Below are 26468 nucleotides of genomic sequence, written 5' to 3'. Positions count from 1 at the left end.
GTCTGGCTCAGGAACTTTCCAGTTCTGTTAGAGGCTGGGTCTCACTATATTGCCAGATTATCTTCAACTACCTGCAAATTCCAGGTCGGCCCAAATTTGCAATCCTCCTGCCTCTAAGTGTGCGCCACAATGACCTCAAACTCACTACATAGCTGAAAATGACCCTGAACTCTTGATCTTCCTATTACCACCTCCCAGTTGCTGGGATTACAGGTGTATTCAAACACATCCAGTTTAAAATTTGACCCTTCAGAGTTTTTCCATTCACTGTGTGACTTAGACTAAGAAGTGTATATATTTGGTCCTTGTACTTGTTTTATAGTATACATTATGATTTAATAATATGAAAATTGAGCACGGTTTTAGTACCCTTCTCTGGTAGATAGATGTTGAAACTTGGGAATTTCTTACATGTTAAATATCCTTTTTTCTGTGATAACAGCGTAATTTATGTCTGGAGGCTTGGGCATGGGGAACCTGAGTAGCCAGGGATAGTTAGCACTTTTAGGCCACACTCAAAGCTCAGGTGAGGTCAATTATGTAAGGAAGTCTTCCTTCTCAAGAATTTTCTCGGAGGGTGAGGGCCCAGGCAAAGTCTAACCCCTCCTAGGGTCCCAATGACAAACTTTATTTTGATTCCACCAATGGTTCACTGAGAGTACTTACTTATGGGGTTACGGAGTGCAGCATGAAATACCCAGCAGCAACTGCACTAAAGTGGTCACCAGCAGGGATAAAAGCTTTCAATGGACGGCCACATGGATGCAGCTCCCCTCCCTTCTCTCTGGTCTATATACTCTGGCCTCACCCTGAGGCACAATTGCACACAACTGTTTGCCTCTCCCATCTTCCTTCTGTAATGGAAGTCAGCAGTCACAAGCCCAGCTATGAAGATCTTTTACAAGCAGGCACAGCTGAACTAACAAAGATGGTGGGTGTTTGGCTCAGAGGATAGTGGTGTACAGCATCTCCATTAACAAAAACAAAACCCAAAAAAGAGGGAGGACTGGTTGAAGAGCTTCTAGATTGCTGAGTACAGGTGGGTCTTTGGACAGGCACAGGCAGGAGAACATGTACGAGCCAGTATTCCCATACTGAAATTAATCTTCATATAAAAGCCCAGATTGCTGATCAGAATAAATATAATTTCATATGTACAATATTCTTGGGGTTTTTTTTGAGACAATGACTCACTATGTAGACCAGACTGGCCTTGAATTCACAGAGATCTGCCTACCTTTGCCTCTCAAGGGATGGGATCAAAGATATGCACCACCATGCCCAGCTTAAATTCTCTATATATCATATTATATATTAATACATTATATATAATATAATATATATAATATGTATCATGACTGGAGTATCTGTGTTAGGAGCTAGGTGTGGAGTCACAAACTGTAATCCTAGCGTTAGGGAGATGGAGGTAAGATATAGATAATAAGTTCAAGGCCAACCTAGGCTCCATAATGAGTTCTGAGCTGAAGAGCAAACTCTTTTCTCAAAAACCAAAGGGAAGAAAGGAAGAAAGGAAAGAGGAAGGAAGTACATTCTGTTAGAACTAGAAATGAAATCACTCTATCACAGCAGGAATTTCCACCCCTCCTAGGGCATGGACAACCAATGTGGAGAGCAAGTTGAGAGTGTATCAGGAACATACATTTGTATTCCATATCCTTGATAAGGATATCCATATCCTTTGGGAATGTACAAAGAAACACCACAAGTATGGGTACTATTTCTAAAAGTATTGATGACAATAGCAAAAACAAAAGCTGAGAACACTACAAATACATAAGTACAAAATAATGAATAATCTATTGTGTTTAGAATGTTATATACTGAAAAATAAGCCAGTATAAGCATTTTTACAAAAACTTTCATTATTATTTATTTTTGGTTTTTTGAGACAGGGCTAGGATTAAAGGTATGTGCCACCACCACACAGCTAAAACTTTTTTTTTTAGATGTATATATTTATTATGTATACAGTGTTTTGTATGTATGCTGGCACACCAGAAGAGAGCACAAGATCCCATTATAGATGGTTGTGAGCCACCATGTGGTTGCTGGGAATTGAACTCAGGACCTCTGGAAGAGCTACCAGTGCTATTAACCTCTGAGCCATCTCTCCAGTCCCCTAAAACTCTTTTTATTATCTTTAACTATATGTCTGTCTGTCTATGTGTTGTTACCCACAAAATATATGCTGTTAGTGCCCTTGGTAGCCACAGGCATTGGGTCCACTAGAGCTGGAATTTCAGACATCTGTGAGCTGCCCAATATGGATGTTGGGAACTGGACAAAAAGCATTTCTAACTACTGAGCCATCTCTCCAGCCCCTTATTTTATTTTATGTTGTCTTTTGAAGTGCTGGGGTTGAGCCCAGGGCCTTGAGCATACTAGCCAAGCATCCTACCATTGAACTACATCCCTAGCTCTAGTGTGGTTAAATCTTAAAATATAGTATTGAGAGTGCAAAGTAAATTGAAGAAAGATACATGATGTGATATTTTTATAGCTTTAACGTATAAAATCACTATACATTGTTTAAAATGTCCACTGATACACATGGGAGGGGAGGCCCTGGGACTTGATTGAAGCTGCAGGCCTGGCTTGTTCCTAGAGAAGCCGAGGGCTTCAACTAGACTGTGATATCACTTTCCTGAGAGTAAGACTAATCAACAGATCTTGACTGCAAGGGCAGTTAGACTCCACTGGATTCTGCACAGATGAAGCCACACTTTCCGAGAAGATGGTCTAGACTGGTCAGCAAACCACAAGGCTGTGCCCCTGTGACAGCCCCACCCTCTACAACACTTCAGGCAAAGGAGACTGGTCCTTCCCAACGTGCATGGAATTTCCTGTCACACCTGACTTAGCCGGGCCCCTTTCCTGCTCAGAAACTTGAAAACTACTTTTCAGGTAATTCTAAGTTCCCTGCTACGGCTCATAATTCAGATTTTGAGTACTACTTTCCTTTATGCTACATTTTGATAACTATTTCTAGAATTATTTTTATTTTTTATTTCTTAGAGAGGATCCCAGGTATCTCTGGCTAGCCTTGAATGCCTTATGTAACTTTGAACATCTGTGCAGAACGCTGTGCATGCTAGGCAAGCAGTCTATCAACTTGGCTGCAACCCTGGCCCCATCTCTTCTATTTCTAGTCATGGAATCTCAGTGTGGTTCTCTGTAGCACTGTCATGTTCTGAAAGGTGTCTTCACTACTGATGTGGTCCTCAGGAGGGACACTGAATTCATTCCTGTTCCACTCAGAGCCTTCTTCCAGCTCCAGATCAGCCTGACAATTCTAGAACAACAGACCTTGATCTTAGTTGTTGGGTTTTCAGGTTTCAGAGAGTGTCCAGACTCCAAAATACTTCATTTCTTTAAAAAAAAAAAATGTTTGAGAATGTCATTTGTGCATATATTGATCCAATCCATCCGCTCTGTCCCCTTCCCTCCAATTCCTCCACTATTCTCTTCTGATTTCATGCCTTTTTCTTTTAAACCCTCCAAGTCAACTTAGTGCTGCATGCATGAGGGTATGGCCATGTACTGAAGTATGAGGATGCATCCCTGAAGAAAACTCACTTTCAGCCAGGCGGTGGTGGCATACGCCTTTAATCCCAGCACTCAGGAAGCAGAGCCAGGCGGATCTCTGTGAGTTTGAGGCCAGCCTGGTCTACAGAGCAATATCCAGGACAGGCACCAAAACTATACAGAGAAACCCTGTCTCAAAAAACAAAACAAAAAAGAAAACTCACTTTCCCCTCTTCTGACAGCCATCAGTTGCCAATGTCATTTGCTTATCTCAAAGTGGTGCATTTTTCTTTTTGCAATTTAACTTTTATTTTATGTGCATTGGTGTGAAGGTGTCAGATCTGCTGGAGCAGAAAGTTGTGAGCTGCCATGTGGGTGCTGGGAATTGAACCCGGTCCTTTGGAAGAGCAGCCAGTGCTCTCAACCGCTGACTCACCTCTCCAGCCCCAGGTGCATTTCGTCTTTACACAAGCCAGAGGAGCCAGGGCATACTGGAGGAGATACTCTGGTGATTGGGAGGTCTCCTGTAATTCTGGTCCAGTTAATTACCCAGTCAGTGATATTTTGTCTGCCATATGTTGTTGTATTCAGCAGAGTACTAGGTTGAATAATTTTGAAAATAATGAGTCATAACCATTGCTCACAAGTTACTTAAAATGTCATTATGGAACAAGGCATATAGGAAACTACTGGTCAAATTTAGTAAACAACAAAATTGTGACTACCCTTAGAAAAATAGGGCCATATAGAGGGCTGGAGAGATAGCTTAGTGGTTAAGATCATCAGCTGCTCTTTCAGAGGACCCAGGTTCAATTCCCAGCACACACATGGCAACTCAAACTGACTGTAACCCTAGTTCTGGGGAATCTGACACCCTCTTATTAATGCACATAAAATAAGAAAAAAAAAGTTAAATAAGAAAAATTAAAAAAAAAAAAAAGAAAGAAAGAAAAGGAAGTTAGGTCATATAAAACAGAGGCAATCATTTGCAGATTCTGCCTTTGCGAACTGCCTAGTCCCCCAAACCTACCTATAGTGCACCAACCAATCCTTACAGCGTTTTTTACAGCTTTCTCCCAACAAGGAGCAGGGCAGATTGTAGTTGCTTGTTCCTAGGCAAGCCTGAGCAAGTACACTCTGCCCTCTTGAGTCTTCAGATCGTAAGGAAGTAACCTTTCCACGGCCTACTTAGTGCCACTTTTTCACACCTTACTGATTGGCTGTTAAAAATGGTCCCCAAGCACATTGCTGTGAGATTCTGAAGTGACAAAGGAAATGATGTAATATAGAGAGAAAATACGTGTACTAAGTAACCTTCATTTAGGTATGGGTTAGAATGCTGTTGGACCTGAGTTTAAAGATAATGAAGTAACTGTTTGGCTGGAATCTCCAGTTTACCCCTGCTTGATCCAGCCATTTGTCCCTCTCCAGACCCCGCCCTCCTCTCCAGACCCCGCCCTCATATCCAAACCCCGCCCTCCTCTCCAGACCCCGCCCTCATCTCCAAACCCCGCCCTCCTCTCCAGACCCCCGCCCTCATCTCCAAACCCCGCCCTCTCAGAAAAACCTGCTGAGTGGTGGCTCCTCCCCTGAGGCTGCCAGCTCCCCAAGTCCAAAGCTTATGATTGGGCACAAACCCAGTTTGTGGAGGACCCATCATTACCCCTACACACAGGGTATTTAAGCCCCCTCCTTTAGAATGGCCATGTGATTTCTCTCCTGGCCCCATACCTGCCCTAATCTCTAGGGGCTGTAGGACTCACCCAGGAGTTGCTTTGCTCAAATATACCTGGTCTTTTACTTTTTAATTTTGCTTGATCTGGCTTACTGCCTCAGCAGGGAAACCTATTATCAGGGTACAGAAAACCTATCAGCAACAAGGAACATGCATGATGAAAAATGTGATCAGAAGCCAAGTGTGGCTGTACATGCAATGCCCGTAACCCCAGCACTCAGACATCAGATGTGAGATGAGTTAAGGCCAGCTTGGATTACCTAGCAAGATTTTTGTCTCAGAACAGTCGAGTGTGTGCATGTGTGAAATCACAATCGACTTTCCTCATAATTCATTAATTCAGCATTCCTGGCATGTTTATGCAGTTTCACTACTGCAGATAAAGAGAATCAACTATATAATGAAAGTGAAGTATTTCTCAAAATTAACACAAGGAATAAACAAAAACCAAAACTTCCTAAGAAACTACTGCACAGGTCTACTAAAGAACCTTCACAAGCAGCAACCATGATTCCTGGTGCCCTCTGTCTTTGGCCTCCTTATGGCCTTCCTGTGTCCTCTCTCCATTTAAGGTACGTTTTCCAAGAACCCGGACCCCTGCACTAGATGTCACAGACACGGATAATCAACACACTAACATACAAATGGGTTCTCCTGTTATATCCTAAGTTAACGTGTAGCCCCACCTGCCCAAAGTTTCAGGAAACTTCCTGGGATTCTCGGAGTTGTAGTTCTTAAAGAAATTGCAAAGTCTCAGGGAAAGTGGCCTATGAGTTTTGTGCATAAAAGCCCCCACAACAGGTATCTCGGGGCCACTCAGCTGGAAAGTTCCAGGGAGTGGTCCTGACCAACTTCCATCTTGGTCAATATCTAAACTTTAGTAAAAGCTTCTTTTAAATATGGTCCGAAAATGGTGGAACTAGTTTTCTTCTCCGGCGAATCTTATGATTAATAATCTAAGGTGTGTTTCCACAAACTCAATTATAAAAACTTTAAGTCCGCAATTCTACGGGAACCCACTGAACAGTATTTCCTCAACGTGGACATCTGCCTTTTGGATCTACCCAAGCACGTTGAGAGAGAGAGAGAGACAGAGAGCGAGACAGAGAGAGACAGAGACAGAGAGACAGACAGAGACAGACAGAGAAAAGAAAACACAGCAAGTCTCATTCAGCACCAGCTCAGAAGGCTTAATAAGCCATAGGGCACTAGCTTTCTGCGTCTTTAAGAGGTGGTCCTAAGTGTTGCCCTACGCGGAAACGGCTACCAGCGCACGTTCTGCGCATGCCTGGAGTCGCGCAGCCGAAAGAATGGCCCCAGAAGGCAAGATGGCGACTCAGCTCGCGGCGAGACGCTCCTCCCAGCATGCCTAGCGGCCGGCCTGGAGACGAGGCCGACTGATGGGGATCCGGCGGGATCCTGTGAGCCGCCGGGGCTGAGGCGCAGCCGCGGGCCTGGGCGTTGGACGCTCGCAGAGTGCCAAGATGGAGACGTGGCGCTGTGTGAGGAGGGGCTACGGCCGCTGTGTGGCGGGGCGAGGCCGGTCAGTCGAAGGCGGCGGGCGGGGGGAGGAGGAAGGGGCGGGCGGCCCGGGGCGGGGCGCGGGAGGAAGGCGGAGGAAGAGGGTCCGCGGCGGGGACGCGCCCGGCGCGCTGCGCCGAGGGAGAGGTAACGCGCGGGCGGCTGGCCTGGCGGGCGGCGGCCGCCGGGGTCCTGCTGGCCTCGCACGGCCTCCACGCTCGCCGCCGCCCGCGCGCGAGGCCTAGCCTGGCGGGAGGCTGCGCGCGCCGGGGGGGCTGGGCCAGTGCCCTCTGCTCGCCAACTTCGGTCAGGCGGAGGCCAACTTTCCTCGGCACCCTATAGTTCTCGCTCCGTCCTGGGTCTTTTTCTTTGAATGCTCCCATTGAGAGTCGGGCGTGAGAGCTCTCGCCTGCAGTCTCAACACCCAGGAGGCTGAGGCAGGTGGATAGCCATGATGTTGAGGCTGGCCTGGATTAGAGTGAAACGCCGCCTCCAAAAAGAAAAGAAAAGAATAACTCACTTGAAATTTTAAAGAGCCACAGTACATGGTGCCTCTATTAATGTAGTGCCCACCGAATCTTAGATTGGATGCACTGATTGTGTTTTTCTCTAATAAACTTTAAAGATTTGGATGTTAAGATCCCGAAGGTTTGTATAACCTTTAAAACCGTCTGGCGTACCACGCGTGGGAAATAGCACAGTAGCATTACATAAACGGTTAGGATCTGCTAACTCCATGCCTTCTTCCTTTGGCAGTTCAGTTCAGCAGTGTTCCTGAGTACCAGCAGTGTGCCTGGCATCGTGCTAGGCAGTCTGTTGGGTAGAGACCGGGCATAAAGTGCCCCTCAAAAAAGGTAGCTGCCAGTCCAAAGAATAAATGTCACAGTGCAGGTGGCAGTATAGTCACATATCAAGATAGAAAACAACAGCCCCAGCACTGGAGAGGTTGAAGCAGGAGGTTTAAGAGTTCAAGGCCAGCCTGTCCTGCATGGTACCCTATCTAAAAAAGAAAAAAGAAATTGTGAAGGGGTTTTTGTTTGTTTTGTTTCGTGTTAGGAGACAACAGGGTTTCTCTATGTAGCCCTGGCTGTCCTGGAACTCTTTCTGTAGACCAGGCTGGTCTTGAACTCAGAGATCCACCAGCCTCTACCTTCTAAGTACTGAGACTAAAGGTGTGCACCACCAGGCCTGGCTCAAAAAATTCTTTTTGAATTTTAAAAATAAAACGGCCTAGTGTTGAAATCCCTTTGGATAACTTTCTCAGTCAATGGCAAGCTAGTGCCCATGTTGTGCCTTTAAAGATTTACATCAGTTTGATCTAGAGAGCGGATTGAGACTATTAAGTTTCAAATATATAATAAAAGCTAAATATTTTCAAATAAAAAATACCAAGTAATAAGGAAATGCAACTTACGCAAAATTCCATTAGTGATAGTAGATGTTGATACAGGGATCCCAGGGAATGGAGTTCTCTGAATCCTAACGTTTTGTTAGAGAATGCAGTGAGGAGTCAATGTGTAAGGTTCAGTGCTTTTTCTTTTTCTTCCTTTTTTTTTTTTTTTTTTGTGGTTTTTCGAGACTGGGTTTCTCTGTAGTTTTTGGTGCCTGTCCTGTATCTCGCTCTGTAGACCAGGCTGGCCTCAAACTCACAGAGATCCATCCACCTGGCTCTGCCTCCCGAGTGCTGGGAGTAAAGGCGTGCACCACCACCACCACCACTACCACCTGGCAGGTTCAGTGCTTTTTGAGAACTCAGTTGAGAGCAGCATGTCTATTAAGCATAAGCTTGGGAAGCTGGGAAGATGGCTCAGTTGGTTAAGTGTTTGCTGTACAGCACAAGGACCTAAGTTGGAACTCCCAGGATCCATGTAACAGGTGGAAATGGTGTCATGTGGTGTTGATAACCCCAGTGTTGGGGCGGCAGGAACAGGATCCCAGAGCTTGCTGAGCTGGTAGTCTAGACAACTCAATAGTTCCAGCTCCCAAGTTCAATAAGAGATCTTGTCTCAAAATATAAGGTCGAGAACAATAGAGAAAGATGTCTGATGTGAACCTCTGGGTTGTATATACACAAACACATGCACCTTCACACACAGGAAATAATCTTAGTGTGCTTTGCTTAAATTGATACCATTGAGTTTGGAGTATAGATGGATTCCTGGTAAATAGTCCTTATGCTCTTTAATTTCCCCAAGGACTGTATGCTTAAGAATGAGGAAAGAATGGAAAAGCATGTTCCCCACCCATTGGTTAGTAAGGGTAGTAGCTTTGTCAGAAACCTTTCACGGATTTTTATATTTTAGCTTTACCAGTATTTGGGAAGACTTTAACTTCGGTATAAAAATAATGTTCCAAAACATGTTTTTACTCTAAACTGAAGCTGGAAGGGGACACACTTTTTCTTACATTCTAATATGTTTGTCATATTTAACTGTTATGTTTGCTATAGGTTTTATTTGTTGAGTTTTTGGTGCTAGAAATCTGAATACTAATTTGTTAGTGGATTAACTTCTCAATTTTATTGTAGATGAACTTTTTGGGGCATATGTGGTGTCTTGGGAACCTAACTGGTATTTTCTTGTTGAGTATTTAGAATACCATCCATGGTTGTTTAGGGGAGAACATTGAAATGTTGGTGCTGATAGTTAACTATGGGTGCTTTTCCTTCATCCTTATGTACACTTTTGTCTCTGTGAGAGGGTCAGGTCCTCTGGAACTGGAGATAAAGGCAGGTGTGCGCTGCTTAGTGGGTATTGGGAATTGAACCCCGGGTCCTCTAGAAGAGCAGCCAGTGCTCTTAACTGCTGAGCCACCTCTCTAGCCTGAGTTCTGCGCCTCCCCTCCTCCCCCCACTTGAGACAGGGTTTCTCTGTGTAGCCCTTTCCGTTCTGGAACTTGCTCTGTAGAACAGGCTGGCCTGAAGCTCAGAGATCCACCTGCCTCTGCCTCCCAAGTGCTGGGATTAAAGGAGTGTGCCATTACCGACTGACCATCCTTCATAGATTTAGAAATAAATTTAAATATGCGATGACATCTCACCTGGAGAAAATAGTATGGATTTGTATACTATAGCTGAACAAAAGGTAGCACCTCAAGGAGTGTCTTTATTTTTTCCAGGTACTCCATGTTTCCCTATCCTCTGAAGAGTTTGGGTCGAGACTGGACCTTACCGTGGGAGGATCTGCAGAGGTATTGCTGGAACAGACACATTTCCAGTTGTCTGAGGTGGCCTGGACATTACTCACGTTCGCCATACCCATATTTCAGTAGCAGGCATTTCTCACTGAACTGTAGACCACCTCTTCTGTTTGAATCTGGAACTCAGTTTCAGTACTGTAATTGGAGACCTGACCATCTGAGCAACACATCCTTGATCCGGCTCTCCAGTTATATCATGAACTCTGACAGAGATGAGCCCTCATCCAAACGAAGAAAACACCATGGTAAAGGAATTGTTTATCTTGGTAAAGGGACAGATGTAATGACAGACTCAGTTGAAACAATCGTATCTAACCCTGAAGCTGTCTGTCCTCCATATTCTAGTGATGTTAGTGTTTATTTTCAACTAACTGTCTCTCTCTATAATTGTAGAAAAGAACTATAAGACTATATAAGTAGACTATTATCAGTAGGTTTATATAGTTTATGTAAGTACTTAAGTAGACTATATAAGAATATAGAATAGATAATTATTCTACTGATTGAATAACAATAGAGAACAGAAGGAGTCAAAAACATAAAGTTTAACAACCGCTTTCATATCCAGCAGTTTTTGAAAAGAGCCTTTGGTGTCTTGGAGATGAGGTTGGCAGTAGAAATCACTGGTCTAAAAAAATTTAACTTTTTTTTTTTAAGAGCAAAATTCTCAAGGGAAAATTTTAATCCAGAAAAGTTTGAGATTGTGCATTTCAACTTTTTTAAAAAATTTTATAATTTAGTTTAAAACAATTTAATTTTGTGTTTTCATTTTAATAGTAACTTTAAATATATAATATAAAAATTATTTTATTAGAAATAATCATAAATAAAATGTTACAGGATAAGATTTTAGCTTGGTAAATCTGTATTTCCCAAATTAGAGTCTATAAATAGCTTACAAATATGTTTTTCTTCTTTTTGAACCCAGCACCTTATACTTGTCCTGCACTGAGCTATATGCCCAGTCCTAGAGAGACTCAGAGAATCAGAATGATTACCTTTTAGAAAGGGGGCCATAACGTAGTCAACTTTGTGGAACTCTTCAACAGTGTACTGACTCGGTCTGCTTTTCTCATGCTGTTTTTACCTCTAGACAGCTCATGTACTCCCACCCCATGTAACCCAGTGCACACTGAGGTATGTAAGAGCCCGGGATTGCCTTCTTACTGACCTGTAGAGGAGGCTGTGTGGGAGTTGGTGTGGAGGGAGCTGACAGACGTGGGAGAACCGACAGTGAACTTTTAGGGTTCAGGCTCCTTGTTCTTGATTATCAGAAAGTTCTCTGGAGGATTCACTGGGGTCCCAAGGCAGAACTGATTAGTTGCTACAGTTACAAAGAACTAGTTCAAATAAACAAACACATATAAGTAGACACTAAGTCCTTGGCCGTGGAAATCTATGTAATATGTAATTATAGCATATGGAGGTAAGTAGTCCTATGAGATACTGAAACCAGGGTCCTCAGTTATTTTTTACTTATGTATTGTTGTTCATTGGGCCAACTCACACTCCTTTCTTGCAACCTTTTGGTAATTCTGTGCACTCTCAGATCGAATTTTGACATGCACCATAAGTATGATAAAGTTTAAGAAGCATTCCATACCCTCATGTATGCTCTGCCACTGTGGCATGAGCTTAGAAAGGTCACCTAACCTCTGCTCCTTGGTTTTCTAGTGTAATAAATAACATCTATTTTAAATGTCTGTTAAAGACAAAATGAGGTATGTCTACATGCCTAACATACTATGAGTTTCATAGAGACTACTCAGAAAATTGGATGGGGAATTACATTTATATACTGGTAATCTCTGAATGCTACCTGACTTTTTATCTGTCCATTCTTCCTAGGTGTTGAGAATAAGGAAAAAGCTCTTCGTTAAGCCATATATGTGACTTCCGATATTTCACTAATACATTTCAATCAAGAGAACAGCATTACTAATTTGCCTGTCACTTTAAAGTATTTGAAGGATATGTGTGACACAATTATGACTTTTTAATTAGGCACCCCAATACCTGCTCATGCCTATTGCTTCCTTTCTTTGATTCATCTCTCTTCTCTGCTGTGACCACCCTGTTCCTCCCGACATGGAAGGTATATAAGCTTTTGCAGTGTGAATTTGTTGTAAAGTATGTGACAGCCAGAGACTGTTCCTTGTGTCAATGGTTTTGAGGCAGTCCTCCATGGCACCTAGCATTTGCACACACTTGTGCCTGTTTAGTAAAACAAATGTGGTCAGGATGGCCTGTTCCCCTCAGCAGAGATTTGGTGGTCTTGACAGGAAGAGCAATGCCAGAGAGCTCCACAGGCTGTAGGAGTTCGAAACCACCGACTTAATCAAGTGTCCACGGTTCTGGTTATTAAGAAGTACCATCACAAAGTCATCACCAGGACCATAATAATCAAATCATGTATTTTCATGTCCACTCTATGTACATATTTTACAAGGAACAGCCATTGAGTGTTGTAGACTTTTATTTTTTCTGTTTCATCACACTAGTGACAGGGTCGTGCTGTAGTGGGAGTGAGAGCTTGCATGTCACATGATGGAGCCGTCCATCTTATGAAGACTTCAGTCTGTGTAAACCGTCATGAGACCCCAGGTCCTGTAACTGCCAGTGTATCTCTGTGGGGCTAGTACCATTAGTCTTCATTGGAAGCCTTTGGGGTAGGATTCTCCATGTTCAGTGCAGGATAGGGAAGGGCCAACTTTTCCCCTTACATGGGCATGAGGCTGCTTTGGGCAGAATTCTGTATTGTCAAAAAGATTTCTCTCTCTTTTGATTTTGTTTCTTTCCACCTTTTTCTGGAGCCCTTCCCTTAGCATCTTCATAACATCAGCTTCCTCACCCCATGCAGCCCTCACTAATCACACGCTTTTCCTCCGTCTGTCAAATGTCTACTCCTCCATGCAGCAGGCGGAGACTTAGACACTGGGGAGAGCACCCTGCTGTAATGAACTTCCCATAATGTACTTTTTGGCAGCTGCTATAGCATGTGGATATTCTGATTTGAAAACCTTGTCATTGTAGAAGACTATTTAAAACAAAACAGTATTTCCTTTTTACTCTGCATATAAGTTTATTGTTTTAATCTATTTTCTTTTTAGTTTGTTTTGGTTTGGTTTTGGAGACAGGGACTCACATTGTAGCTCAGGCTGGCCTCAAATTCTTGCCAATTCTCCTACCTTATCCTCCTGAGTGCTGGGATTACAAGTGTAAGCCTCATGCTCAGGTAACTTCAGTTAGAACTTTAGGCATTGTAGTCTAGTGAAATGAAAGCCTGTATGCAGGATACAGGAAGATAGTCTGTGGCTGAAAGCTGTCATTTACTCTTAGCATACTTGGCCAGCCATCTCCAAATCTATTCTTTTCTGGTTTAGTTTTCTCCTCATTGTTGAGTTTGTAGGTTGACTAAATGTTCCATCTTTTTTCATAGCTCCCATGACATTAAGCATATCCTCACTAATGTGACATAATGAGACAAGAAATCAAAGGTGAATTATTCACTTGCTATTTTTTGGCACTAGGCATTGAACCTACTTGTCAGATAAGTGCTCAACCACTGAGTAATTACCAGCCCTTGGATTTTTTGTTTGTTTTAATCTCACTACATGTAGCTCAAAATGTCTTTGAACATACCATGTTGGCCAGGCTAACCCTGATCTTTTGATCCTCCTATTTCAGCCTCCTGAGTGCTGGAACTATAGGTGTGTGCCACTAGACCTGGATATATGTGTGTATATATACACATATGCACCCTCAGAAATAATTTCTCAGTTGAGGAGTATCTGTAATTACAGAATCTCATATTTTTCTTTTGTTTTAAAAAAAAAAAAAAAGATTTATTTATTTATTATGTATGTAGTCTTTTGCCTACATGCCAGCAGAGGGCACCAGATTGAATTGAGATGGCTGTGAGCCACCATGTGTTTGCTGGGAATTGAACTCAGGACCTCTGGAAGAGCAGCCAGTGCTCCTACTCTCTGAGCCATCTCTCCAGCCATTATCTCATATTTTTCAATCCACTTCTTATTGCTTTTTCAAAGAATGCTATGTCTTTGCAGAGTGTGATCTATGGTGCATTCCTGGTGGTTATATGCAAGGCTCATTAACCAGCCTCTGCTGTTTGTCTAGAGCATTCTGTAACATCGTGTTAACTTTTGTCTTGGTATCCCTGTATTACAGGGCTCATTTTGTCATCTATAATTTGTAACAATTCATTATATTCATTCTGTCTGTACTTCCCCATTTTAATATTTTAGACGCTAAACACTGGTCCCACATATTGTCATTCTATACCATCCTCTATTCATGCATAAACCAGAATTCTGAACTAAGGTAACTGATGATCTTGATAGGGAATAAAATGTTCTGGGAAATCATCTCTGGAAAGCTGGCTTTGGTGAGTCTCATTGCATTAAAGAATGCTAAGCATGAGTGATGGAAGCCTTAAACAGAGTCAAATGGGAAAATGCAGCCTCCAGAAAGGTGTGCTAGGATTTCCTGCCTAGGCAGCCTACCTGATGACAGCTTGTCACTAGTCACTATTATATTGCTATTTCCAAGGGAAAACATTTTACTCATTAGCTGTGGGAGTTTTCTTAGTAAAGAAGTATTTGTGTACAGGAAACTATCTGGTCTCCTTTTGATTGATTCTTTCTGTTTTGTCCAATATATTTTAACAGGAACAATAAAAAGGAATTGGGAGTATTTATGTAGCCATAATAAAGAAAAAGTGAAGGATCTAGACGGCAAAAATGTTGACTCTGTGTGTGAGGACAATGAAGAGAAGTTTGACTTTTCAGTGATGTCTTACAATATACTCTCACAAGATTTACTGGAGGATAACTCCCACCTTTATAGACATTGCCGACGCCCAGTGTTACACTGGAGTTTTCGGTTTCCCAATATTCTGAAGGAGATCAAACATTTTGATGCAGATGTAAGTATGCAGAGCAATATCGGAGCTTTTCCTGTAAGGAGAGTGTGGTTGATTGTTTATTTCTAGGCCATCTTTTATTGCATGTTGTTCTCAAGGTGTGGCTTCCTTGTTATTAGTGCTGATTGAAATAATCACCTAGCTTTTCAAAAGAGCTGAAAGTTTTAAGTATTGGTCAACTTTGAGAATCACACTGGAAGCATTTTAAGTAAAATTAATGGACTTAAAATTTCAATAATTTGTGCAAAATTCATCTACATGGTAAAATGATAGCATTTAAAGAATGCAAATTGCTTTTTTGTTTAAGAAAGAACCTCTGTCTAAGACAGCTCACACTGGCTTCAAATTTCCTTTGTAGCATAAGATGACCTTGAACTCATGACTTTCCTGTCTTTCCCCATCAGGTGCCAAGTGCAGGCATGTGTCACCATGCCCAGCTAAAGAGACAGGGTTTTTTTTTGTTTTGTTTTGTTTTTGGCAGGAGGGATGCTGGAATGAAACCAGCCTCTTATGAAAGGACCCACAGAGCTGGAGAGATGGCTTAGTGGTTAAGAACACTAGCTGTTCTTCCAGAGGACCTGGGTTCAATTCCTAGCACCCACATGGGAGCTTACAGTCATCTGTATCTCCAGTTCTAGGGGATCTGACATCTTCTGGCCTCTGTGGGCACTACATGAACATAGTGCACAGAAATTCAGGCAAAGCATTCATACCTAAAATAAAAATAAAATCTCCAAAAAAGTTCTCTTTTAAAGAAAAGAAAAAGACCCAAGCCAGGTATGATGACATATGTCTATAATCTAGCACATGACTGAGACACAAGGATCACTCTGAGTTCAAGGCTGCTCTGGGTTATATAGTGACACCAAAAGCTTAGACATAATGAACATGGAAATTCAGGAAAAATAGCCTCACATATAAACAATAGAAAAAAGTTCTTTTAGGAGAGAGACCATTTTGAATGATAAAAGAAAAAACCATATGAGTATGGGCTATGGTTTTGAGGTATATTATAAGATGTTTAGAAACATATATCTTGTGATATAGAATATTTGAAAGCAATCATTTTTTTTCCAAAAAGTTAAAAAAAAAAATAAAATAAAATAAAAAGCTGAGCATTGTTGGTGCACACCTTTTATCCAAAGCACTTGGGAGACAGGCAGGCAGATGTGAGTTTAAGACCAGCCAAGTCTACAGAGTGAGTTTCAGGACAGCCAGGGATACACAAAGAAACCATGTCTTGAAAAAAAACAAACAAAAAATAAATAAAAGCATTAATTTATTCTAAAAATAAGAAAAGGTATATATGCCACTTTGATTTCCACACTGTCAGAGTTCAATAAAATTCATACTTGCATCTGTGTGCTTTAATGCAAATCACTGTTTTCTTCAAGGTGCTTTGTCTGCAGGAAGTCCAAGAAGATCACTATGGAGCAGAGATCAGGCCGAGTCTAGAATCACTGGGTACAGTGTAACCTTTATTTGCTTTGCCAGATTTACTCTTGCAGAGTTTTACATTATTAAAACATAATTTTTTTTTTAAACAAAAATGCATGACATATTTGGGTATAACTTTTATTCATTTATTTATTTATTTTTGTTTGTTTTTCAAGACAAGGTTTCTCTTTGTAACAGCCCTGGCTGTCCTGGAACTAGCTCTATAGACCAGGCTGGCCTCGAACTCACAGAGATCCACTTGGCTCTGCCTCCTGAGTGCTGGGATTAAAGGTGTGCGCCACCACCACCACCACCACCACCATCCCCCACCCCCTCAAACACCTCCCAGCCCTGGCCAGTGGCACACACCTTTAATCACAGCACTTGGGAGGCAGAGGCAGGTGGATCTCTGTGAGTTCAAGGCCAGCCTGGTCTACAGAACAAGATCCAGGACAGGCTCCAAAACTACACAGAGAAACCCTGTCTCAAAAAACAAAACAAACAAACAAACAAAAACAAAAAAACAAAAAAAAAAACACCAAAAAAAAAAGGTGTGTGCCACCACTGACCAGCTTTTTTTTTTTTTTTTTTAACTTTTTAAGATTTATTTATTTTTATGTGTGTATGTTTTGCCTGCATTCATAATATCCATGGGGGTCGGGGGTCAGGGGTCAGAAAGGGGTGTCAGATGTCCTGGAACTGGAGTTACAAGTGGTTATAAGCCACCATGTGGGTGGTGGGAACCAAACCTGGGTCTGCTGGAAGAGCAACAAGTGCTCTTAACCACTGAGCCATCCCCCCAGCTCTGGGGATAACTTTTAAATTTCATTTATTTATTATTTTATGTGTGTGAGTGTTTTTCTACATGTATGTCTATGTACCATGTTTGAATCTCAAGCCTTTGGAGACCAGAAAAGGGCGTTGGCTCCTGTGGAATTACAGTTACAAGCAGTTATGAGCCACCATGTAGGTGCTAGAACTAAACACAGGTCCTCTTCAAGAACAGCCAGTGCGCTGAGCCATCTCCAACCCTTTACAATAACTCCTAATTTTGAGAGTGTGATATTGAGGCATATCTGCTGGAAATTTCATGTTGATCTGATCTTAAAAGGGAGATGTTTCCAGGCATCACTCAGCTGCTGCACCTCTGCGGGTCTGTACTGCACAAGATCAGGGACTCAGCCTCCAGCAGTAGGTTTTACCATGGCCTAAGAGATACAAGAGAAAGCTTTGTTTGATGAAGGAGCTTCTAGAATTTGATATATAGACAGGAAATATGAAAACTGCCCACATGGCATTCATTCATTTAGCAGGTGTGCGTCTGAGTGCGTGCATATTCTTTATGCTGCTCTAGAAAGTAAACACAATGCCAGTCTCAGCAGCTGGCCTCCTCCTTTGTGGGATGTGAGTAAGTGAATGACAAGCAAGGAAAGCAGGAGGATTGGACAATGTGAAGTCTGAACAAAGATTTCAAAGGTTTGGAGGAGGTGAAGGTCAAGCTGTACCTACAGCATCCTAACCAGCAGAGTTAGCACAGGAAAGGCTCTAATGTTGACGTGGATTTGGGCAATGTGGTCCACAGAGAGTGAGATGGGGAAAAGAGGGGCAAAAAGGTCAGAATAAATTACTGTAAGGCCTTAGTGTCCTGGTCGTGATTGAGAGGGTGAAGTCTTCCAGTAAATAAACCTACCAGGCATACTGGCTTTGAGACAAGGTCTTGCTGTATGAGCCGGTTGGTTCAGACTAGTAATTCACCTGTCTCCTTCCAAATGCTTGCATTACAAGTGGGCGAGACTGCTCCCTGCTTGAAGTTAGACATAAGGTGTGTGGTATGGTGGCCTCATTGTAATCTCAGCACTTGGGATGCCAAGGCATTAAGGTCAGAAGTTCAAGGCCACTCTGAGCTATAGTAAGTTCAAGGATAGCCTGAGGTCCATAGTGAGTCCCTGTCTTAGAAGACCCTTTGGCTGGCAATGTGGATCTATGGTAGAGTGTCCGCTTTGCATGTATGAGACCCTGGGTTTGATCCCCAATACCTCTACCACCACCAAAAGAGAGAAAGAGGAAAAAGAAATAAGGTATTACAGAATTTATCTTCTTAAGTGCTGAAGTGAAAACACTCTTAGGTTAGCTGGGCCCATAGTCTCCTCTGACATCCCCATCTCTAGCCCTAAACTTTGGTGTTAACATGTACTAGCATCCTATGTTTTGACATGCAGTCTCTTTTCTAAATTCATTCCTTCTAGGCTATCACTGTGAGTATAAGATGAAGACAGGAAGGAAACCTGATGGCTGTGCCATTTGCTTCAAACATTCCAAATTTTCACTGCTGTCAGTGAACCCAGTAGAGTTCTGCCGCCGTGATATTCCTCTGTTGGACAGAGACAACATTGGACTAGTGTTACTCTTGCAACCCAAAATCGCACGTGCCGCCTCTCCCTCCCTCTGTGTAGCTAACACCCACCTGCTGTACAACCCACGGCGAGGTGACATAAAGCTGACCCAGCTGGCAATGCTGCTAGCAGAGATCTCCAGTGTGGCCCATCGGAAAGACGGTAGCTTCTGCCCCATCATCATGTGCGGTGACTTTAATTCGGTTCCTGGTTCTCCACTCTATAGTTTCATAAAGGAAGGAAAATTGAACTACGAAGGACTTGCAATTGGAAAGGCAAGTGCTGGCTTCATCTGGTAGAAAGTGGGTTTCAGCTGCTGTGCCAGAATGAGGGGAATTGTTGGAGTGAGGATGGTCATTGCATGGCTGTGTGGAATCTAATACCTCACTGAGCCAAGATGGCATGATTTCCTACAGATACCAACACATGGCTTCGTTTGCTTGGTTTGATTTTGTCTTCTCCACTTATGGAAGCCTTCTGTTTGAAGGAATTAGCTGGTAGAAAGGAAAGTGATGAGAGACAAGGATAACTTGAAAGCCCCCTTTCATGGGGCTTAGGAGGAGTTCTGAATGCTGGACATGGGCAATATAGTCCCTTAATATTCATTGTATAAGCTAGCCTTTACATAACAATAGCTTTTCTTGTGTAATGCTGAAATACTTTATTATTTTTCAGTGTAGAATTATTTTTATTGGTCTTTGAATGATATTCCCATGCTTCCCTCTGCTTGGTTTAGACCATTTGATTTTCAGTGTTTAACTAAAATAAGTCCTCCAACAACAGAATTTTCAATGATAGTTTTACATTTGACACAATAGAAACTCTATTATAGGTGTCAGAAAGAGTAAGATAGCATTAGTGGGAAGCTGTAGATATTTTGATGTTCAAATGAGGGAAACAAGCATGTGAAAAGCTTACCATTTCCATGTAAATGACAGTGCTGTCTGAACTGTATGTGGATGGAAGTTTGTAATCACAAGTAATCATTTATCTAAAAATGAAGGGTTTGGTTACCATAAAATTTTCAATACATAAATTAGTTAAAGTCTACTCACTTAAGATGCCTGTTGAAATTCTGTGCAGGTATCTGGCCAGGAACAGTCTTCACGGGGACAGAGAATTTTATCTATTCCAATTTGGCCCCCAAACCTAGGCATCTCACAGAACTGTGTGTATGAGGCACAGCAGGTTTCCAGAGTAGAAAAGACAGGTGAGTGTTTGTAGTACATTTTGGCAGTCTTCTGGGTAATGGTCTTCCCTTTGAAGACATAATGCTAAAATTTCAAAGTTTCAGTATCTGGGCATGAATGCTCATATGTATTAATATAAATAAATAGCTATTTGCTCATGCTTCTTTTAATGTGCTCCAAATTTCCTTTTTAAGAGTTAAATTTCAGTGTTACTTGTTCATGAATAATGTGTTGCCTTAGAGTTGTTTGCACCGCCCCCCCATTCTGTAGAACATCAAAATATAGACCATAGGATCAAACATTTAACCAGACATTTAAACTAGACCTACCCTGAATCTGGCTCTAGAGATAGCTGTGCTGTGGCAAACTAGAACAAAACAGTGTGCACACTGGATTGACATGCTTCCCTCTGCTCTTGCAGGTAGAGATCTGACACAAACTCAGCTGGAGAAGACAGAGGTCCTAGTGTCAGCTGAAAAGTGAGTTCTGGAAGGGCAACAGTAGACAGTCCCTGAGTGAGTCACCCCTCCTCCAGAAAAAAAAAAAAATTGCCTCAGAAAACACTTGGATCCAAAATGAAGTTGATACTATTCCAAGCTGTACAGGCCACTGTAAGACAAATATGTGTGAATTCCAGGTCTGACTGCTGGTTTGTGAGGATTCAGGAAGCCAAAGCTTGGAAAACAGTGTTTCATGTTTGGAGTGCTTAGGCAGTGTCTGGAAACAGCATGTGGGCCTGGACTGGCCCAGGAACTGAAATTTCCAGATCACAGGAAAGTATCTTCCTGATTTCAGTAGGATCCTTAGTATTTCTTGACTCACTAACTAGATCTCACTTCTTTGCCAGCAGAGGTCCAAGGGGTCCTGAATAGCCCTGCACACCATTGACCACTTAGAGCATCCTTAAAAACACAACCAAAAGTACAAGCTGTCTTAGGATTGTATGCTTATTATTTAAATGGAGGTTCTCAAACATGTATAATTCTGAGGTCTAATTAGCATATTGGTTTCCATTTGTTGTCATTTGCTGGGTGTTAGTAGCCGTTCCCTTATACCCACTGCATCCGGAAAGCAGCCCTGACTTAGGGGATGGTCATCATAACACTCAGGAAGTTGAGGCAGAAGTGTCATGAAATGGAGGCCAGCCTGGGCTATATAGTAAGATCAAGCCTAGCCTGAACTACATAATGAAACCTCAAGCACAAAAAAGCCAGGCATGATGGCTTACACATACTATACCAGTACTCAAGCACCTGAGACAGAAGGAGCGCCACAAATTTGAGGCCAGATTAGGCGATAAAGTAAGCTCCACTCGATCCTGGGCTGTAATGTAAGACCTTGTCTGCAAAACAAAATCAAAAGACTAAACAATAATAAAAAGTATCCTGGGCTTAGTCCAGCAGTGGAGGAAAAGTAATTTAGATGAGAAGTTTTGTACTGTGAGTATTTTGGTGAATACTGAGCCCTTCTCTCTCTGCTTTAGGGTGCCTTCACATCTCCGGCACCACTTCAGCTTGTCATCTGTTTATTCTCATTACCTTCCTGACACTGGACTTCCAGAGGTGACCACCTGCCACTCCCAAAGCGCCATAACTGTTGATTATATCTTCTACTCTGCAGAAAAGGAGGACACTGCCAGGGGTCCAGGTGAGGAACATGGGGACCACAGCTGCTAGAATGCAGGCAGCAGAGAGAGCCTTAGTCCTCAGCACCAAGGGAAGGGCTCCATGTAGACAGGAGTGGGGAAACCACTAGTGCAACTGCACAGGCTTAACTGCCTACAAAGAACAAGGCAACAGCACGGCCCAAAACCAGTGCTTACAGAGCTGCATCCTCAGTTGACCCTTCAGTGGTCTAAGTCCTAGCCATTCACTCTCACTGTAAATCCTGCCTGTAGCTGGGAGATTTCTCCATCCCACCGGGGCCTGCCGCCACTAGACCCAAGTAAACACACAGAGACTTACATTACTTAGAAACTGTATGGCTATGGCAGGCTTCTTGCTATCTAGTTCTTATATCTTAAATTAACCCATTTCTATTAATCTGCCATGTAGCTTGTGGCTTACTGGTACTCTTATGGCGGCTGGCAATGTCTCCTGACTCAGCATTCCACTTCCCAGAATTCTCCTCTCTGCTTGTCCCACCTATACTATACTTCCTGCCTGGTTATTGGCCAATAGCGTTTTTTTTCATCAATTAATCAGAGCAACACATTTACAGCATACAGAAAGACATCCCCAGCACCTGCCTTCCTGTGCCAGCCACTGAGTAGATGGCAAAGTCACCAGCTCTGGCATTTACTAGGTTAAAAGTCTTGCTGCCTTCACAGCAGGGCCAGGCTATGCTGCCCACAACAGACACTTGGTCGCACTGACCTAAGGGAGAAAGCTTGTGACTATTTTCAGAAATGGAAATGGGCAGTACATTGTTTTTACAGCTCAACAAGAAATCAGGTTGAATAAACCAACTGAAGGATTTAAAACAGGAAACATTGAGATATTGGAAATCTAAAAACACTCAGAAAATATCTGGAGTCCTAGACAAGGTAGACTCCCCACACCCTTTTCTGGTGCTACTTGACTCTGTTTGTTCCTTCTGAGCATACTTTCTCAGTGACCTCATCCTTCTAACTAAGCCACCTAGCCAGTGTGGCCTGCTCTTGGTTCACACAGTACAGTCTGGAAGTTGCCATGCCTAGAGTTCACTAGGTGGCAGGAGTGTGTCTGATGAGGGATCAGCAGCTCCAGTCTCCCAAGAGGAAAGAGCATGTTGAGTGGAGAATGACTGGACTCAAATTACATCACCTTACCCTGCAGTCACCTTGGTGGCAGCCCTGGCCAAGCTTGGCTCTGTGCAGTTAGAGTGGTTTGGTGGATCATTCTTAAGTAGTTGTCAATCTCAAATTCCTAACCTTTTGTTTTGTTGTGTTTTTTTGAGACAGAATTTCTCTGTGTAGCCCTGCCTATCCTATAACTCACCCTGTAGGCCAGGCTGGCCTCAAACTCCTGCCTGCCTTTGCCTTCTGAGTGCTGGGACTAAAGGTGTGCAGTACCACCACCCAGTGCAAATTCTTTTTTTTAAGATTTATTATGTATACCATGTTCTGCCTCCATGCATCCCTGCAGACCAGAAGAGGGCACCAGATCTCATTACAGATGGTTGTGAGCCACCATGTGGTTGCTGGGAATTGAACTCAGGACCTATGGAAGAGCAGCCAGTGAGTGCTCTTAACCTCTGAGCCATCTCTCCACCCCCCACCCCTACCCCCATTAGCCCCCCAGTGCAAATTCTTAATCTTTTTTGTTTGTTTTCGAGACAGGGTTTCTCTGTGTAGCTTTGGTGTCTGTCCTGGAACTAGCTCTGTAGACCAAGCTGGCCTGGAACTCCCAGAAATCCTCCTGCCTCTGATATTTCTTTATTATGTTAATCTTTCAAAGGTGTAAATTTTATAAATTGAAATAGAAAAAACTTCCAGGCCAATGCTGGGTTGGCTATCCACTACAACCTGGCATAAATAATGTGATTCTGCAGTTTAAGGATTGTTAGTTATAACTTCATAAAACTTTATACCATAAAAACTTAACCATATTAGTTTTCTGGTGGGTTTCAGGTTCTGTTTCACTGTCTAAGGAACAAACCTGCCTGCTTAATGACAGTCTCACTGAAATGTGCTTCCTCAACCAGGAGCTGAAGTGGCTTTGGTTGGTGGCTTGAAACTTCTGGCTAGACTGTCGCTTCTTACAGAACAAGACTTGTGGACTGTGAATGGACTTCCCAATGAACACAACTCTTCAGACCACCTGCCTCTACTGGCTAAGTTCAGGCTCGAACTCTGACTCCGCTGCTTAGTCACAATTTCCTGTCTTCTCAGAGGCTGTAAAGACAGTCATAACTGTTTGCATGTTGTTCATTTCTGTGCTTGGGGTTCTGAATTTGCTCTGTGCTTGAAACAGGTTGGAAAAAACAAGTTTACAACAGTTTTTTTAAATGAAATTATTTTCCTGACAACTGATGTCTAACCACTTTTTATTGTAAAAAGATTAAATAACTTCTGAGTCCTGATAAAGTGAACAGCATTTTGAAGTGTAGTTCATCTCCTTGGCTTTCTAGACATGAATTCAGTGCTTTTCAGTCCATCCAGTGGACCTACCAGGACTTGCAAAGCTCAAGTTGTTGCCTTTTCTGGAGGCCTAATTTCAGTGGGAGGAAGAAGCTTGCACTTGTTGAGAGCTAATCAGTTCTTAGAAATCACCGGCTCATTCAGTCACGGGTGTCCAACCACATTAGCTTCTGAAGAGGATTGATGATGCTCTTGAGTTGTATTAATATAATGACCCACTTCACTGCCATCCTGAGCTGTGGAATATGCCTATACTTTGTTGGGGAAATAGTTGAGAAACGCAGGTCACTCTCATAAGAGGGCATAGCTCTTAGCCAGATGATGGTGGTACATATTTGTAACCTTAGTGTTTGGGAGGTGAGGGCAGGATTAGCCATTTAAAGCCAACTTTAGCAACATAGCAAGTTTGAGCCTGCCTGAGCTACATGAAACCCTATCTTAAAAACATAGCAAAACCTGGGCAGTGGTGGTCCATGCTTTTAATCCCAGCACTTGGCAGGCAAATCCCTCTGAGTTCAAGGCCAGCCTGGTCTACAGAGTGAGTTCCAGGACAGCCAGGACTACACAGAGAAACCCTGTCTCAAAATCCAAAAAGAGGTCAAAGTCCTTTATATAAGCCCACTCCTGTTCTGTAGAGGGGTTGCCCCCAGGAAAGCAGATGAGCCAGGTGCAGCCATGCACATCCTTCATGCCAGCATCTAGGAGACAGGCAGAATCACTGCATGTTCCAGGCTAGTTAGGGCTACACAGAAAGACCCTGTCTCAAAGACAGACAAAACGGTGCCAGATCCTGGCTTGTACCGCTGTCCCCTTGTTCTTCCTTTCTGTTTAGTGACAGTAGAAGGCCCTTGGGTCAGGAGTGACATTTTGTTGAACCAGTTTTGTATAAATTTTAGAAAAACAGTCTTTGGAAGGAAGTGGCAGCTCTACAGCTACTTGTCATTCGCCTCTAACTTGCAGAAGCCAGAGCATAGGGAGGCACAGTGTAGACCTGGGAGCCCACACTCCACTCTTGGAAGCCGATTAACTGTTGGCTGCAATGTTGTGCTTTCTGGTACAGTGGTGCAGCAGCGTGACATGGCCCTCACACTGTCGGTGGAGCTCACAGCAGGTCTGATAAGCCCTGTACACATGTCGAGTAAAAGACTTACAAGTGGAAAAGCCCTCTGCTTTCTAAGAGATTAGAATTAGATTGCAGGCATTTTTACTAAGTCCTTACTGTGCAGTACGTTACAGATGCTTTCTACAGTGACTTTTATTAATAGAATGTTTTAAATTAAGACAATAAGTCTTGGCAATTTAAATTTTTAACTTATTACAGTTATTTTAGGTCTACTAGATGACTGTCTCAGAGGTGTACAAATTGTGAAGACATGGCCAGTGAGAGATGCAGTAAACAAAGGGTCTCACCTTTGGTTTTCCTGGACAGTATTAACCATAGTGCCAAGATGTCCACAGTTTTCAGTGCTTTGTGGAGTGCTAAGGATCCTGGTTAGAAGATATAGTCATTATCAAATTAGTGGTAATTGTTCCTTTTTAATATTGGGGTGCGTGTTGAGTGGTATAAACATCACTGTTGGCAAACTAACGTTCCTGAAAAAAAGTTTTTATATTCTAATGAATATATTATGAGTTTAGCCCCATGTCATACACTAGTTAATCCATAAATTGCTATTTAAAAGTGGCCACAGACACTTTTCACAAGCTTTTAAAGCTCCAATAAAAAACGATCTATTTTCTTTACTGTTCTTGACAGATCTGGCAGCTCCTCTGGGCCTTGTGTTTACCTGCCAAGCACAATCTGATCTGGCTGACTGCAGAAGTCAGATCTCACGGTTTATAAAGTGTTTACTGTGTGTGTGTGTGTGTGTGTGTGTGTGTGTGTGTGTGTGTGTGTGTGTGTACAATCTGATCTAGCTGACTGCAGAAGTCAGATGTTACAGACTGAAAGTGTGTATTATCTGTGTGTGCGTGTGTACAAGCTGATCTGACTGCAGAAGTCAGATCTCACAGTCTAAAGTGTGTACTGTGTGTGTGTGTGTGTGTGTGTGTGTGTGTGTGTGTGTAGACATGTGTGTCTGGAGGCCAGAGGTGAGCCTTGGGTGTTGTTCCTTAGGAGCCATCCACCTTTTATTTTTAAGATAGTCTCTCACTGGCCTGGAACATGCCAAAGTAGGGTAAACTGGCTAGCCAGCAAGGCCGAGACCCTCCTGTCTCTGCCTCCCTTGTGTGGGATTACATGTGGATACCTAGCTTCCCTTGTGGGTCCTGAGGCTCACACTCAGGTCCTCTTCTAACTGAGCCGTCTTCCCATACTCCTGCTAGCCAAGTCTTATATGCAAGGGGAAACTGTAAAGTGATGATAGTCTAGTTTTTAGTGCACCTT

The 26468-nt window shown here is 42.8% G+C and overlaps 1 protein-coding gene across 7 annotated transcripts; it reads left to right on the top strand.

Annotated features, from left to right (window-relative positions):
• The first annotated feature begins 6565 nt into the window (after nucleotides 1-6565).
• On the top strand, nucleotides 6566-24527 carry Angel2 (angel homolog 2). Of its 7 annotated transcripts, XM_036202534.1 has the most exons (10): nucleotides 10196-10245; nucleotides 11094-11137; nucleotides 11849-12095; nucleotides 14689-14945; nucleotides 16337-16406; nucleotides 18626-19047; nucleotides 19856-19982; nucleotides 20384-20441; nucleotides 21446-21609; nucleotides 23647-24527. In XM_036202534.1, exons 3-10 carry the CDS (start codon nucleotides 12089-12091, stop codon nucleotides 23796-23798), a joined length of 1257 nt encoding a protein of 418 aa, XP_036058427.1. In that variant the 5' UTR covers nucleotides 10196-10245; nucleotides 11094-11137; nucleotides 11849-12088; the 3' UTR covers nucleotides 23799-24527. The 7 variants fall into 7 exon arrangements, with proteins under 7 accessions (XP_036058422.1, XP_036058425.1, XP_036058424.1 ...); XM_036202529.1 differs by lacking the exons at nucleotides 11094-11137; nucleotides 11849-12095 and adding an exon at nucleotides 6566-6824 and having other exon boundaries at nucleotides 9920-10245; XM_036202531.1 differs by lacking the exons at nucleotides 11094-11137; nucleotides 11849-12095 and adding an exon at nucleotides 6864-6949 and having other exon boundaries at nucleotides 9920-10245.
• The last annotated feature ends 1941 nt before the right edge of the window (nucleotides 24528-26468 follow it).

The sequence above is a fragment of the Onychomys torridus genome, chromosome 11 (assembly GCF_903995425.1).
Source record: "Onychomys torridus chromosome 11, mOncTor1.1, whole genome shotgun sequence".
NCBI lineage: Eukaryota > Metazoa > Chordata > Mammalia > Rodentia > Cricetidae > Onychomys > Onychomys torridus.
This window is presented reverse-complemented; position numbering and strand designations above follow the sequence as displayed.

Bases quoted from the DNA above. Each gene is read 5' to 3' on its own strand.
- Angel2 (XM_036202529.1), top strand. From the start codon at position 6,766: ATGGAGACGTGGCGCTGTGTGAGGAGGGGCTACGGCCGCTGTGTGGCG. The intron at 6,825-9,919 runs GTCAGTCGAAGG...TATTTTTTCCAG, and splicing joins TGTGTGGCGGGGCGAGGCCG to GTACTCCATGTTTCCCTATC. The intron at 20,442-21,445 runs GTGAGTTCTGGA...TCTCTGCTTTAG, and splicing joins GTCCTAGTGTCAGCTGAAAA to GGTGCCTTCACATCTCCGGC.